The sequence below is a fragment of the Staurois parvus genome, unplaced genomic scaffold (genome assembly GCF_062004578.1).
Source record: "Staurois parvus isolate SC_StPar_1 unplaced genomic scaffold, SC_StPar_1.0 ptg001059l, whole genome shotgun sequence".
In the NCBI taxonomy this organism is placed as follows: domain Eukaryota; kingdom Metazoa; phylum Chordata; class Amphibia; order Anura; family Ranidae; genus Staurois; species Staurois parvus.
In genome coordinates this window covers 1-15,888 of record NW_028318855.1, presented here as the reverse complement: position 1 = coordinate 15,888, position 15,888 = coordinate 1, and the positions used below count along the sequence as shown (strand labels likewise).

The window sequence follows — 15,888 nt, the reverse complement described above, 5'->3', positions numbered from 1 at the left end:
CGATTCCTCTTCTGTGTGCGTCCATTCCTGATTCCTCTTCTGTGTGCGTCCATTCCCGATTCCGCTTCTGTGTGCGTCCATTCGTGATTCCGCTTCTGTGTGCGTCCATTCCTGATTCCGCTTCTGTGTGCGTCCATTCCTGATTCCGCTTCTGTGTGCGTCCATTCCTGATTCCGCTTCTGTGTGCGTCCATTCCTGATTCCTCTTCTGTGTGCGTCCATTCCTGATTCCTCTTCTGTGTGCGTCCATTCCTGATTCCTCTTCTGTGTGCGTCCATTCCTGATTCCTCTTCTGTGTGTGTCCATTCCTGATTCCTCCGCTGTGTGCGTCCATTCCTGATTCCTCCGCTGTGTGCGTCCATTCCTGATTCCTCCGCTGTGTGCGTCCATTCCTGATTCCTCTTCTGTGTGCGTCCATTCCTGATTCCTCTTCTGTGTGCGTCCATTCCTGATTCCTCTTCTGTGTGCGTCCATTCCTGATTCCTCTTCTGTGTGTGTCCATTCCTGATTCCTCCGCTGTGTGCGTCCATTCCTGATTCCTCCGCTGTGTGCGTCCATTCCTGATTCCTCCGCTGTGTGCGTCCATTCCTGATTCCTCTTCTGTGTGCGTCCATTCCTGATTCCGCTTCTGTGTGCGTCCATTCCTGATTCCGCTTCTGTGTGCGTCCATTCCCGATTCTCCGCAGATCTGAGGAGGTTGGCAGAAAATAACTCGTCTCCCGGATTTTGAACTGTATTGTCAGAGAGCTGAACCAGTTTCGGAGGCCGTGCGCCAAATAATCGTCATCGAATTACAAATGGTGTGCAGTACATCCAGTCCTCCTGCCCCGTCCTGCAGCACCCCTCGTCCTACTTACTGGAGAGCCTCCATTCCTGAAATTACAGCCAGGAGTTGCTTTATAAATGAAGCCGTTCTAGTAGATGCTGCCATCAAGACAAGACCACCTGACACATTGTTTATAAACATCGATCAGGCGGGGGATGGAGAGATACAAAGTAACATTGTTTATAAACATCGATCAGACGGGAGATAGAGAGATACAAAGTAACATTGTTTATAAACATCGATCAGACGGGAGATAGAGAGATACAAAGTAACATTGTTTATAAACATCGATCAGACGGGAGATAGAGATACCAAGTAACATTGTTTATAAACATCGATCAGACGGGGGATGGAGAGATACAAAGTAACATTGTTTATAAACATCGATCAGACGGGAGATAGAGAGATACAAAGTAACATTGTTTATAAACATCGATCAGACGGGAGATGGAGAGATACAAAGTAACATTGTTTATAAACATCGATCAGACGGGGGATAGAGATACAAAGTAACATTGTTTATAAACATCGATCAGACGGGAGATAGAGATACAAAGTAACATTGTTTATAAACATCGATCAGACGGGAGATAGAGATACAAAGTAACATTGTTTATAAACATCGATCAGACGGGGGATGGAGAGATACAAAGTAACATTGTTTATAAACATCGATCAGACGGGAGATAGAGAGATACAAAGTAACATTGTTTATAAACATCGATCAGACGGGAGATGGAGAGATACAAAGTAACATTGTTTATAAACATCGATCAGACGGGAGATGGAGAGATACAAAGTAACATTGTTTATAAACATCGATCAGACGGGAGATAGAGATACAAAGTAACATTGTTTATAAACATCGATCAGACGGGAGATGGAGAGATACAAAGTAACATTGTTTATAAACATCGATCAGACGGGAGATAGAGATACAAAGTAACATTGTTTATAAACATCGCTCAGACGGGAGATAGAGATACAAAGTAACATTGTTTATAAACATCGATCAGACGGGAGATAGAGATACAAAGTAACATTGTTTATAAACATCGATCAGACGGGAGATAGAGATACAAAGTAACATTGTTTATAAACATCGATCAGACGGGAGATAGAGATACAAAGTAACATTGTTTATAAACATCGATCAGACGGGAGATAAAGATACAAAGTAACATTGTTTATAAACATCGATCAGACGGGAGATAGAGATACAAAGTAACATTGTTTATAAACATCGATCAGACGGGGGATGGAGAGATACAAAGTAACATTGTTTATAAACATCGATCAGACGGGAGATAGAGAGATACAAAGTAACATTGTTTATAAACATCGATCAGACGGGAGATGGAGAGATACAAAGTAACATTGTTTATAAACATCGATCAGACGGGAGATGGAGAGATACAAAGTAACATTGTTTATAAACATCGATCAGACGGGAGATAGAGATACAAAGTAACATTGTTTATAAACATCGATCAGACGGGAGATGGAGAGATACAAAGTAACATTGTTTATAAACATCGATCAGACGGGAGATGGAGAGATACAAAGTAACATTGTTTATAAACATCGATCAGACGGGAGATAGAGAGATACAAAGTAACATTGTTTATAAACATCGATCAGACGGGGGATGGAGAGATACAAAGTAACATTGTTTATAAACATCGATCAGACGGGAGATAGAGAGATACAAAGTAACATTGTTTATAAACATCGATCAGACGGGGGATGGAGAGATACAAAGTAACATTGTTTATAAACATCGATCAGACGGGAGATAGAGAGATACAAAGTAACATTGTTTATAAACATCGATCAGACGGGAGATGGAGAGATACAAAGTAACATTGTTTATAAACATCGATCAGACTGGAGATGGAGAGATACAAAATAACATTGTTTATAAACATCGATCAGACTGGAGATGGAGAGATACAAAGTAACATTGTTTATAAACATCGATCAGACTGGAGATGGAGAGATACAAAATAACATTGTTTATAAACATCGATCAGACGGGAGATAGAGATACAAAGTAACATTGTTTATAAACATCGATCAGACGGGAGATGGAGAGATACAAAGTAACATTGTTTATAAACATCGATCAGACGGGAGATAGAGAGATACAAAGTAACATTGTTTATAAACATCGATCAGACTGGAGATGGAGAGATACAAAGTAACATTGTTCATAAACATCAATCAGACGGGAGATAGAGAGATACAATGTAACATTGTTTATAAACATCGATCAGACGGGAGACGGAGAGATACAAAGTAACATTGTTTATAAACATCGATCAGACGAGAGATAGAGATACAAAGTAACATTGTTTATAAACATCGATCAGACGGGAGATGGAGAGATACAAAGTAACATTGTTTATAAACATCGATCAGACGGGAGATAGAGATACAAAGTAACATTGTTTATAAACATCGATCAGACGGGAGATAGAGAGATACAAAGTAACATTGTTTATAAACATCGATCAGACGGGAGATGGAGAGATACAAAGTAACATTGTTTATAAACATCGATCAGACGGGAGATAGAGAGATACAAAGTAACATTGTTTATAAACATCGATCAGACGGGAGATAGAGATACAAAGTAACATTGTTTATAAACATCGATCAGACGGGAGATGGAGAGATACAAAGTAACATTGTTTATAAACATCGATCAGACGGGAGATGGAGAGATACAAAGTAACATTGTTTATAAACATCGATCAGACGGGGGATGGAGAGATACAAAGTAACATTGTTTATAAACATCGATCAGACGGGAGATGGAGAGATACAAAGTAACATTGTTTATAAACATCGATCAGACTGGAGATGGAGAGATACAAAGTAACATTGTTTATAAACATCGATCAGACGGGGGATAGAGATACAAAGTAACATTGTTTATAAACATCGATTAGATGAGAGATACAAAGTAACATTGTTTATAAACATCGATTAGATGAGAGATACAAAGTAACATTGTTTATAAACATCGATCAGACTGGAGATAGAGAGATACAAAGTAACATTGTTTATAAACATCGATCAGACGGGAGATAGAGATACAAAGTAACATTGTTTATAAACATCGATCAGACGGGAGATGGAGAGATACAAAGTAACATTGTTTATAAACATCGATCAGACGGGAGATAGAGAGATACAAAGTAACATTGTTTATAAACATCGATCAGACGGGGGATGGAGAGATACAAAGTAACATTGTTTATAAACATCGATCAGACGGGAGATAGAGAGATACAAAGTAACATTGTTTATAAACATCGATCAGACGGGGGATGGAGAGATACAAAGTAACATTGTTTATAAACATCGATCAGACGGGAGATAGAGAGATACAAAGTAACATTGTTTATAAACATCGATCAGACGGGGGATGGAGAGATACAAAGTAACATTGTTTATAAACATCGATCAGACGGGAGATGGAGAGATACAAAGTAACATTGTTTATAAACATCGATCAGACTGGAGATGGAGAGATACAAAATAACATTGTTTATAAACATCGATCAGACGGGAGATAGAGATACAAAGTAACATTGTTTATAAACATCGATCAGACTGGAGATAGAGATACAAAGTAACATTGTTTATAAACATCGATCAGACTGGAGATGGAGAGATACAAAGTAACATTGTTCATAAACATCGATCAGACGGGAGATAGAGAGATACAAAGTAACATTGTTTATAAACATCGATCAGACGGGAGATAGAGATACAAAGTAACATTGTTTATAAACATCGATCAGACGGGAGATAGAGAGATACAAAGTAACATTGTTTATAAACATCGATCAGACGGGAGATGGAGAGATACAAAGTAACATTGTTTATAAACATCGATCAGACGGGAGATGGAGAGATACAAAGTAACATTGTTTATAAACATCGATCAGACGGGAGATAGAGAGATACAAAGTAACATTGTTTATAAACATCGATCAGACGGGAGATAGAGATACAAAGTAACATTGTTTATAAACATCGATCAGACGGGAGATGGAGAGATACAAAGTAACATTGTTTATAAACATCGATCAGACGGGAGATGGAGAGATACAAAGTAACATTGTTTATAAACATCGATCAGACGGGAGATGGAGAGATACAAAGTAACATTGTTTATAAACATCGATCAGACGGGAGATAGAGAGATACAAAGTAACATTGTTTATAAACATCGATCAGACGGGAGATAGAGAGATACAAAGTAACATTGTTTATAAACATCGATCAGACGGGAGATGGAGAGATACAAAGTAACATTGTTTATAAACATCGATTAGATGAGAGATACAAAGTAACATTGTTTATAAACATCGATCAGACGGGAGATAGAGAGATACAAAGTAACATTGTTTATAAACATCGATCAGACGGGAGATGGAGAGATACAAAGTAACATTGTTTATAAACATCGATCAGACGGGAGATAGAGAGATACAAAGTAACATTGTTTATTAACCACTTGCCGACCGCGCATAGCCGAATGACGGCTTCACCGCGGCCGGCCAGTTCTGAGTGGACGTCATATGACGTCCTCCCAGAACGCGCTCTCCTGCGCGCCCCAGGGGGCGCGCACCCGGCGATCTCCGTGATCGCTGTGTCCTACGGACACAGCTGATCACGAGATGTGGTGAAAGGCCGATCCCACCGGCCTTTTACCACGTGATCAGCGGTGTCCAATGACACGCTGATCACAGGAAAATGCAAGTGCCGGTTCTCGGCTGCACTTTCCTCACGCTGTCAGATCGTGAGGAAAGTACTGCCGAGAACCGGCAGTTGTCAGAGCGGGGATCGGCACCGATCATCAGGGCACTGATGATCAGTGCCCTGATGATCGGTGCCCAGCAGTGACCCCCGCAAGTTCCGATCAGCTGTGCGCCCACTAGCCCCGCCCACCCATTCCCAGCAGTGCCCCCACCTGTGCCCAGCAGTGCCCCCACCTGTGCCCAGCAGTGCCCCCACCTGTGCCACTCTGCAGTGCCACCTACATGTGCCCAGCAGTGCCACCCACCTGTGCCCACCCACCTGTGCCCACCAGCGCCACCCACCTGTGCCCACCAGTGCCACCCACCTGTGCCCACCCACCAGTGCTGTCCACCAGTGCCACCCACCAGTGCTGCCAGTCAGTGCCACCAGTCAGTGCCCAGGGGTTGTGCCAGTCAGTGCCCAGAAGTGATGCCAGTCAGTGCCGTCTATCAGTACCCATCATCAGTGTCACCTATCAGTGCCGCCTATCAGTGCTGCATATCAGTGCCGCCTATCCGTGACCCCTAATTAGTGCTGTCTATCAGTGCCGCCTATCCGTGCCACCTCATTAGTACTGCCTATCAGTGCCCTTTAGTGCTGCCTATCAGTGCCGCCTATCAGTGCCCATCAGTGCCGCCTCATCAACGCAAATCAGTGAAGGAGAAAAAATACCTGTTTGAAAAATTTTATAAAAGAAACAAATAAACTTTTTTTTTTTTTTTCAAATTTTTTGCACTTTTTTTAATTTATAGCGCAAAAAGTAAAGCGCCCAGTGGTGATTAAATACCACCAAAAGAAAGCTCTATTTGTGAGAAAAAAATGATCAAAATTGCATATGGGTACAATGTTGCATGACCGCGCAATTGTCAATCAAAGTGCGGCAGCGCTGAAAGCTGAAAATTGGCCTGGGGGGGAAGGGGGTATAAGTGCCTGGTAGGCAAGTGGTTAATAGTGATCAGAATGGATTTAGAGAGGTACAGAGTCCCCATTGGAAGCTTGTATGACAGGGTGACAACGCATGAGCACAGTTGGGACAAATGCATAGAGCGTTGTCACCCTATAACAGGAAGTGCCTGAACAAGGACTTTCATGGCAGGAACACCAGGGATTATAATGAGAAGTGCCGATTTAAAAACGTTTAAAAGAACGACTTTTGAGACCACAGGAATATGTTAGAGAGTCCATGAAACGTGAACCATAGTAGTAGGTGGGGCGCGGGACAGTCGGGTTCTCAGTGTTTCCGGAAGTTTTCTTTTCCTGAAATAATTGTAATTGACTTTATGTGCCTCTGAAATGTCTGGGAATGGAGACTCCAGAAGGTGGCAGCTTTCAGCCCTTTTCCTCCTCGCTTGTCATAGCCCTCCCCTTGTCTGGGACCGTTTAATTACTGTCTGAGCTGGACCAGCTCCTTCGCCCCTCCTCTCCCCCCTCTCCCCGCCCCTTTCTCCAGCCTTCACGCCCCTTTCTCCTTCCCCTTTCTCCAGCCTTCCCGCCCCTTTCTCCTTCCCCTTTCTCCAGCCCTCCCGCCCCTTTCTCCTTCCCCTTTCTCCAGCCCTCCCGCCCCTTTCTCCGGCCCTCCCTCCCACCCATTTCTCCCGCCCCTTTCTCCAGCCCTCCCCCCGCCCCTTTCTCCGGCCCCTTTCTCCGGCCCCTTTCTCCGGTCCCTTTCTCCAGCCCTCCCACCCCTTTCTCTGACCCTCCCTCCCCGCCCATTTCTCAGGCCCCTTTCTCCGACCCTCCCCCCGCCACTTTCTCCGGCCCTCCGCCCCTCCCCCTGCCACTTTCTCCGGCCCTCCGCCCCTCCCCCTGCCACTTTCTCCGGCCCTCCCCCCGCCCCTTTCTCCGGCCCTCCCTCCTGCCCATTTCTCCGGCACCTTTCTCCGACCCTCCCCCCACCACTTTCTCCGACCCTCCCCCCACCACTTTCTCCGACCCTCCCCCCGCCCCTTTCTCCGGCCCTCCCTCCCGCCCATTTCTCCGGCACCTTTCTCCAACCCTCCCCCCACCACTTTCTCCAGCCCTCCCACCCCTTTCTCCGGCCCGCCTCCTCTAACCTTTTATGTAGCTGTTGGGGGGAGGAATGAAGGAGAATACAATGATTTCTCCTGGGGGTGCTGACCTCACTTCCAAGATGGCGGCCCCCAGCACCAGTCTCGTGGCTTTGGGGTGTCGACACAAAGGGGGACTTTCTGTGGAAATCACATATAATATATTCGTTGTCCAAACAGTCCTATAAATGATGAATGTTCTGGTGACGGGTCTCCAGGTTACACATATTGGAAGAGTTGTTTTTTGGTGAATGGAGTTTGACTTGAAGACTCCTCACTCTAGGTAGGGGTAACGTCTTCATTGGTGGTCACCCCATCCCCCATGGTTTGCGGTTCAAGTACAAAGACTTCTATTGCCTGCCATGAGGAAGTGCACCTTGGGGACCAAATGTCCAGGCTGTTCATTCTCAGGTTCCAGTCCTGGGTGGACTTTGTAGGATAATGGGGAGATATCATTGTCAGGTTCCAGTCCTGGGTGGACTTTGTAGGATAATGGGGAGATATTCTCAGGTTCCAGTCCTGGGTGGACTTTGTAGGATAATGGGGAGATATTCTCAGGTTCCAGTCCTGGGTGGACTTTGTAGGATAATGGGGAGATATTCTCAGGTTCCAGTCCTGGGTGGACTTTGTAGGATAATGGGGAGATATTCTCAGGTTCCAGTCCTGGGTGGACTTTGTAGGATAATGGGGAGATATCATTCTCAGGTTCCAGTCCTGGGTGGACTTTGTAGGACATGGGGAGATATCACGAAGGGTTGTGAAGATTTGTGCTCCTCGGGTTGGCTGGGATAACTCGGTAACATCCTATTTGGTTTCCTCAGAATGAAGTGCCTTCTGACAACCAAGGACGCTTGGACTCTGAGGGACTGGCATCACCGACCGAGTGCCGCACACCGGAGAAGATGGAGCTGCTGGCTGTGGACGCAACTTGTGACCAGGCCAAGTAAGATTACACAGTCCACCGACTGCGACTACACAGTCCACCGACTGCGACTACACAGTCCACCAACTGCGATTCCACAGTCCACCAACTCAGATTACACAGACCACCAACTCAGATTACACAGACCACCAACTGCGATTACACAGACCACCAACTGCGATTACACAGACCACCGACTAATATTACACAGTCCACCAACTCAGATTACACAGTCCACCAACTAAGATTCCACCGTCCACCGACTAAGACTTCACAGACCACCGACTAAGACTTCACAGTCCACCGACTAAGACTTCACAGTCCACCGACTAAGACTTCACAGTCCACCGACTAAGACTACACAGTCCCCCAACTAAGACTACACAGTCCCCCAACTAAGACTACACAGTCCACCAACTCAGATTCCACAGTCCACCGACTCAGATTCCACAGTCCACCGACTAAGACTACACAGTCCACCAACTAAGATTACACAGACCACCAACTGCGATTCCACAGTCCACCAACTCAGATTCCACAGTCCCCCAACTAAGACTACACAGTCCCCCAACTAAGACTACACAGTCCCCCAACTAAGACTACACAGTCCACCAACTCAGATTCCACAGTCCACCAACTAAGATTACACAGTCCACCAAGTACAAGAAACGTTTAAGCCGAACTCCAGCCAAACTGTCTTCTGTTTCTTTCAGTTTTGGAAAGATTGGGGGAAAGTTAACATTTTATCAGGTTTCTGTCTCTCGGTTTTCCCTGTTGGGTAAATTTTCCTTCAGTTCCTGTCCTTATGACACCTACAAGAGAAATGGGTAGAAGGGGTTGTCACTGGACTGGACTGGAAAACACGAACTGCCATAAAAACAGTCAGAAGTTCGAACCTTTCTTCATTCTACTAAAACCCGCCTGGTCTGTGTTCCCGTTGGAGGGATTTCCTATCACTTCCTGTTCTGACAGGAAGTGCGGGAAAATTTCCTCAAACACTAGATTTGAACCCTTTTCTGTTTTCATTTTTGGCTGGACCTGGGCGTATTTTTCATAGACTGCTTTCTATAATGTTTCTTGCAGGTCATGTTTGTGAAGCAGTATGGGCCTTAGAGTATTAACTGGCCCAGTGTTCAGAAAAGAACTGTCAAAAGTCCTGCGTAACAAGGTAATGGAACTCTATAAAGATGGAAAAGGACATAAAAAGATATCCAAAGCCTTGAATATGCCAATCAGTGCTGTTAGATCACCTATTAAGAAGTGGAAAGTTCGGGGATCTCTGGATACCAAGCCAAGGTCAAGGATACCAAGAAAGATTGCAGCCACAACTGCCAGAAGAATTGTCCGGGATTCAAGGCTTTGGACATCTTTTATGTCCTTTTCCATCTTTATAAAGTTCCATTACCTTGTTACGCAGGTCTTTTGACAGTTCTTTTCTGAACACTAATTGCAATTTAAAAAGCCACAGATGTGGGACATTAACCTCTAATTGGCATTTTAACCCATGTGTGTCCCCTTGTGTGCCTGTACAAAGGCCGAACATTCCAGGGGGCGGAGACTTCTGATCCTGAGGGTGGAGACTTCTGATCCGGGGGGCGGAGACGTCTGATCCGGGGGCGGAGACGTCTGATCCGGGGGGCGGAGACGTCTGATCCTGGGGGCGGAGACGTCTGATCCTGGGGGCGGAGACGTCTGATCCTGGGGGCGGAGACGTCTGATCCTGGGGGCGGAGACGTCTGATCCTGGGGGCGGGGACGTCTGATCCTGGGGGCGGGGACGTCTGATCCTGGGGGCGGGGACGTCTGATCCTGGGGGCGGAGACTTCTGATGCGGGCCATTTGGGTGATTTCTGTTATTAGGATTTAAAAAGGAGCCAAACAACTCTGTGATAAATGGTGTCATGTGATCATCATCCTCCAATAAAAGACCATTTTGTGGCAGATCCGTCATATGTTCAATATCAATGCCACAATTTCTGCCGGGGGAGGGAGACTTTTGAGCACAACTGTATATTGTACCTTCCCATCAGGCCCCGCCCTTAGGACCGCCTCTAAATGCATTTCCCCGGAAGGGGTCCCCCTGTCGGTCATCACCAAGTGACGCAGAGTTCAGTACTGACGTGTATTCCAGGTACTACGGAGCTCATTCATGACTTCACCTGTTTCATAGGATATTATTTTGTATCCATTCAAGCCCTGATGAATGGGGAGCTCCGCCCCCTGAAACGCGTTGGATAAACATACAGAACCGGCGTGGTGAGCCTTCGTTTGGACTAAATAGGTTGTGACTTCCAGCATCCTGGTTCTGTCTTTATTTCAGGTCCTTATATATCGCTGTCAATGTACTCCGCGCTTTACATATATATTGTACATTCCATCAGTCCCCGCCCCCGAGGAGCGTACAATCTAAGGTCCCTAACTTACATTCATACATACACATACTAGGGACAATATAGACAGGATCCAATTCACCTCTCAGCATGTCTTTGGAGTGTGGGAGGAAACCGGAGTCCCCGGAGGAAACCCACGCAGGCACAGGGAGAACATGCAAACTCCAGGCAGGTGGTGCTGTGGTTTGGATTCAAACCGACGACTTGAGTACTGCCAGGGGGAAGTGCCAACCATTTAGCCGCTGTGCTGCTGTTTTAATATTTTTCATTAGTCGTTTTTGGGGTGTACTTGTTCTAATTTCTGCGATGTTTTGGGGGTGAATGGATGGTGAATGGATGGTGAATGGATGAACTGATCGCCCTCCTGTATAATGGTGTTGAAGGAACAGATGACTGGTTTGTAGTTTTGGTGTCGCTGACCTTTTGTGGTCTTAGGCCGGGCCGATGTCTCCACTTCACAGGTCTGACCCAACCGCCATCCCCGTAAGAAATGGAACACATTCTGGCCGCACCACATTTCCCTCCGCCGATAACCCGTTCTATTTCTGGTGGCTCATTCCACTCCGTGGGTTTTTGTTTTTGTTGTTTTTTTTTTTTTTTTTTGCTGCACGTTCGTTTATCCTTTTTGAGAAACCAGATTTCTAAAAATAACCACGGCCCGCGCGTCGGGGGCCACGTACCAGTGTAACGCGGTGGAAATCTACTCATTACATTCTGTAGGCGTCAGCCTGCGGTGCGGGTCGTTCTACACGAGAAGCATTCAGCAGGATGCGTACAAAGCTGTGTGCAGTCAGTGTGCCGTCAGTGTGCAGTCAGTGTGCCGTCAGTGTGCAGTCAGTGTGCCGTCAGTGTGCAGTCAGTGTGCCGTCAGTGTGCCGTCAGTGTGCCGGGCATCAGACTCCTGAAATGGGGCGACCGTCCTCTTTTTTTTTTTTTTTTTTTTTTTTTTTTATATTTTATCATCCGTATAAATATTACAATTTCCATTTACTCCAACATTCTCCAATCTATATATGGAAACATTTCCCCATCTCCCTCCCTTCAACCCCCCCCCCCCCCCTTACCAGTGGTCCCCCCCTATTTCCATAGACGGCTCGCAAACCGGGTGTATTTTCATCCGGTAAACGAAAAATCGGTCGTTCGTTAAACGAATGTGACCACCAATGATTACGAGAATCGTCCGACCAAGTCGTAAAAATCATGACATATCACAGGAAATATCAGGTCGCGGCTCATGCGCATATTTTTTTTTGTATAAACGATCGTACGATTTGACCATCATTGCCGTGAAAATCGGTTGTTTTTAACAAGTTTTCCAACATGACCGATAATCCAAATGTGGAAAAAACACGAAAACCGGCCGACGAATTAACCCACCAACAGTGCGAAAACCGACCGATTAATCTTTCGGATGAAAAATCGTCTGATTTCTGAAGCGTCTATGGCCGCCATTATTTCCCGTCCTTTATCCTTCCTTTCTGATATTTATATTAATCAGTTCAGTGGAGTCACTTACCTGTCCTAAGCCCCGGAGGTATGAGCGGCACCATGGAGTCTGCGGGGTATAGACTCTCCTCTTTAACCGCCTGTCTACTGGGGCAGTTTTTTTTTTTTAGGGTGGGGAGGGGGGGGTTTGCACACAAGGTAAAATGTACATTTTTTTCCTAGAATTTACTTTAACCCCCCAAAAGGTATATATCTTCTGAAAGCAGAAACCCTGCGGAGTAAGGTGGTTGTGGTTGCAATTTTTTAAGCTGCGTGATATTTGCGTCGCTATTTATCAAACTCCTATTTCAAGATAAAAATGCGCGACAAGGAATTTTAGGGCAAATGAACTCAATATTATAACCAAATATAAAAGATTAAAGTGATTCTAAAGACAAAATAACAAACATGTTTATAGTTACATAGTTACATCGTTATAGTTATATAGTTACATAGTTACATAGTTACAGAGTTACAGAGTTACAGAGTTACAGAGTTACAGAGTTACAGAGTTACAGAGTTACAGAGTTACAGAGTTACAGAGTTACAGAGTTACAGAGTTACAGAGTTACAGAGTTACAGAGTTACAGAGTTACAGAGTTACAGAGTTACAGAGTTATATAGTTATATAGTTATATAGTTACATAGTTACAGAGTTATAGTTACATAGTTACATAGTTATAGTTACATAGTTACATAGTTACAGTTACATAGTTATAGTTACATAGTTAGTCTGGATGAAAAAAGACAACAGTCCATCCAGTTCAACCATAAAACAAGTTACAATCCTCCACCCACAGTTGATCCAGAGGAAGGCAAAAAACCCAGCAAAGCACGATCCAATCTCCTCCTGCAGGGGAAACATTCCTTCCTGACCCCCCGAGAGGCAATCGGATATTCCCTGGATCACCTTTCCCTATAAATGTTATATCCAGCAATCCACTGAGCTGGCCACAACCAACTCTGGAGGGAGTCTATTCCACATTCTCACAGCTCTTACTGTGAAGAAACCTTTCCATGTTTGGAGATGACATTTCTTACCTGCTCTGTGTAGTGGTTTTGATCGTCCTCTTCTCAGGTCCCCCGCCGGGGCTCCTGGCCCCTTCCTCCTGTCAGGTGACCCCACAGCAAGCAGCTTGCTATGGGGGCACCTGCTGTTCCATGTGTCCATTCACACACAGAGCTGTGCCTCATCCCCGCCCTCTCTCTTCTCATTGGTTCACTGGCTGTGATTGACAGCAGTGGGAGTCAATGGCTCCAATTTCGGTCCCAGCCAATGAGGAGAGGGAGTCCTGGGATAGCCGAGACCCCAGTGCACATCGCTGAATCATGAGGGGGCTTAGGTGAGTATTGGGGGGGGTAATGCATGAAGGTGAAAAGCCTTGAGCCTTTAGAACGACTTTAAGCTGCGTCAAGTCAATAGATACCAAACATGGCAAGCCTTAAAGTGATACTAAAGTCTTTGTTTTTTGTTTTTTTGGGATTTTTTTTTCTTTTTTTAATGACAAACATATATACTTCCTATACATACTATACTTACCCGCCCTGTAATGGTTTTACATAGAGCAGTCCAGTCCCCCACCTGCGTTACTGGCCTCTCCCGCCTGTTGGGTGCCCCCATTGCAAGCTGCTGGCTATGACGGGAAACTGAGCCGGCGTACTCCCGAGCAACAGCGCTGCGTGTCCATTCACACACACAGCCACAGAGCGGCCATGCCCCCTCTCTCTCCTGATTGGCTCACTGGCTGTGATTGACAGCAGCGGGAGCCAATGTCAATTGGCAGTACTCGGGTCGTCGGTTCGAATCCCAACCACAGCACCACCTGCCTGGAGTCTGCATGCTCTCCCTGTGCCTGCGTGGGTTTCCTCCGTGTACTCTGGTTTCCTCCCACACACCAAAAACATGCTGGTAGGTTACTTGGTTCCTGTCTAAATTGGTCCTAGTCTGTGTATGTATGAATGTGAGTTAGGGACCTTAGATTGTACGCTCCTCGGGGGCGGGGACTGATGTGAATGTACAATATATATGTAAAGCGCGGAGTACATTGACGGCTCTATATTAGTACCTGAAATAAAGACAGAACCAGGATGCTGGAAGTCACAACCTATTTAGTCCAAACGAAGGCTCACCACGCCGGTTCTGTATGTTTATCCAACGCGTTTCAGGGGGCGGAGCTCCCCATTCATCAGGGCTTGAATGGATACAAAATAATATCCTATGAAACCGGAGAAGTCATGAATGAGCTCCGTAGTATCTGGAATACACGTCAGTACTGAACTCTGCGTCACTTGGTGATGACCGACAGGGGGACCCCTTCCGGGGAAATGCATTTAGAGGCGGTCCTAAGGGCGGGGCCTGCCGGCTTCAGTGAATCACAATCTGTGTGAAGTCATCAGATTCTGGAGAGTCCTTCCTTTTCTGGAAATGAAGACGGCCATTTCTGGGCCATTCGTTTCTGGGGCCAATCGTGTGATTATGTTCTTTAAAAACAATTTAAAGCTGCTCTCCCGGGAAATGTAAAAACTTCCCTTGTGGTGGGGCTCCCCCCCCCCCCCTTCGACACCCCCCCCCCTCGTTTTGTCTAGGGAATCGTTCATTTTACGGACCGTATCTCTCGCCCCGCTGGCTGCCGATACCCGGGATGTGGGCGGCCCCTCGGTGTGGACTCCGCTGCCGGTCCTGCATTGTAGGCAGTGACATCAAAGTGCAGCCGCTGGAGTGGGGGAGGGGTGAGCCTGTCGGGACAAAGAACAAGGAAAGTCAAAATGTAGACAAAAATTTGCCTTTAACCCTTCAAGTTCAACCGGAAGTTTTAACTCTTGTTGGGTTTTTATAGCTCACTGTGACACCAGGACAGGAAAAGTGAGGGGACGGGGTGTCCCCCGGGCAGGAAGTCAGGAGAGATTCCCCAGCAGGGAACCAAGTTTTGGCTGGAGTTGGACTTTAATGTATGAGGGCCGTCATGTCTTCTTATCAGATCCAACATGGACATGGCTGCCGGCCCCCGACTTGTGGAACCTTCGTCTGGCCCCATGATGAAGGGTTGGAATGTTGGGTGGGATCGTTCATTCATATATTCAATCTCCTACAGGCTGCATTCTCCAAGGAACATCGCAGAGGAACTCGACCCAACGTTCAAATCCAAGAAGGACGCCCAGCCCGAGGAATTCACTGTCTGCTCCCAAGGTGCACAAAGTCACATTGCTCATGGTGTTCATGTGTAGGGCCCATGTACATGTACCCAGCATGCCCCTCTCCTGCTATGGACAACTGTCCCAAGACCAGGCCTCCGGAATATTCCATAAAGCCGTTCATAGTCCTGGAGATGATTACCTTCAGACTGCCCCCCCCCCAATACAAACTCTGTATCCCTGTTATGTACAATGTCCCCGATTTCACAGGG

At 45.9% G+C, this 15,888-nt stretch overlaps 1 protein-coding gene across 4 annotated transcripts in view; it reads left to right on the top strand.

Annotated features, from left to right (window-relative positions):
- Window positions 1-15,772, top strand: part of LOC149440691 (uncharacterized) — a 101,527-nt gene extending 85,755 nt beyond the window's left edge. For 2 of the 4 annotated variants that reach the window (XM_089658235.1, XM_089658237.1), the window contains 2 exons: window positions 8,510-8,631; window positions 15,577-15,753. In XM_089658235.1, the coding sequence (XP_089514361.1) occupies window positions 8,510-8,631; window positions 15,577-15,709 (255 nt within the window). In that variant the 3' untranslated portion in view covers window positions 15,710-15,753. Of the gene's footprint in view, window positions 1-8,509; window positions 8,632-15,576 lie in introns of all 4 variants that reach the window. The other 2 variants (XM_089658238.1, XM_089658236.1) reach the window with 2 other exon arrangements.
- Window positions 15,773-15,888: the final 116 nt, after the last annotated feature.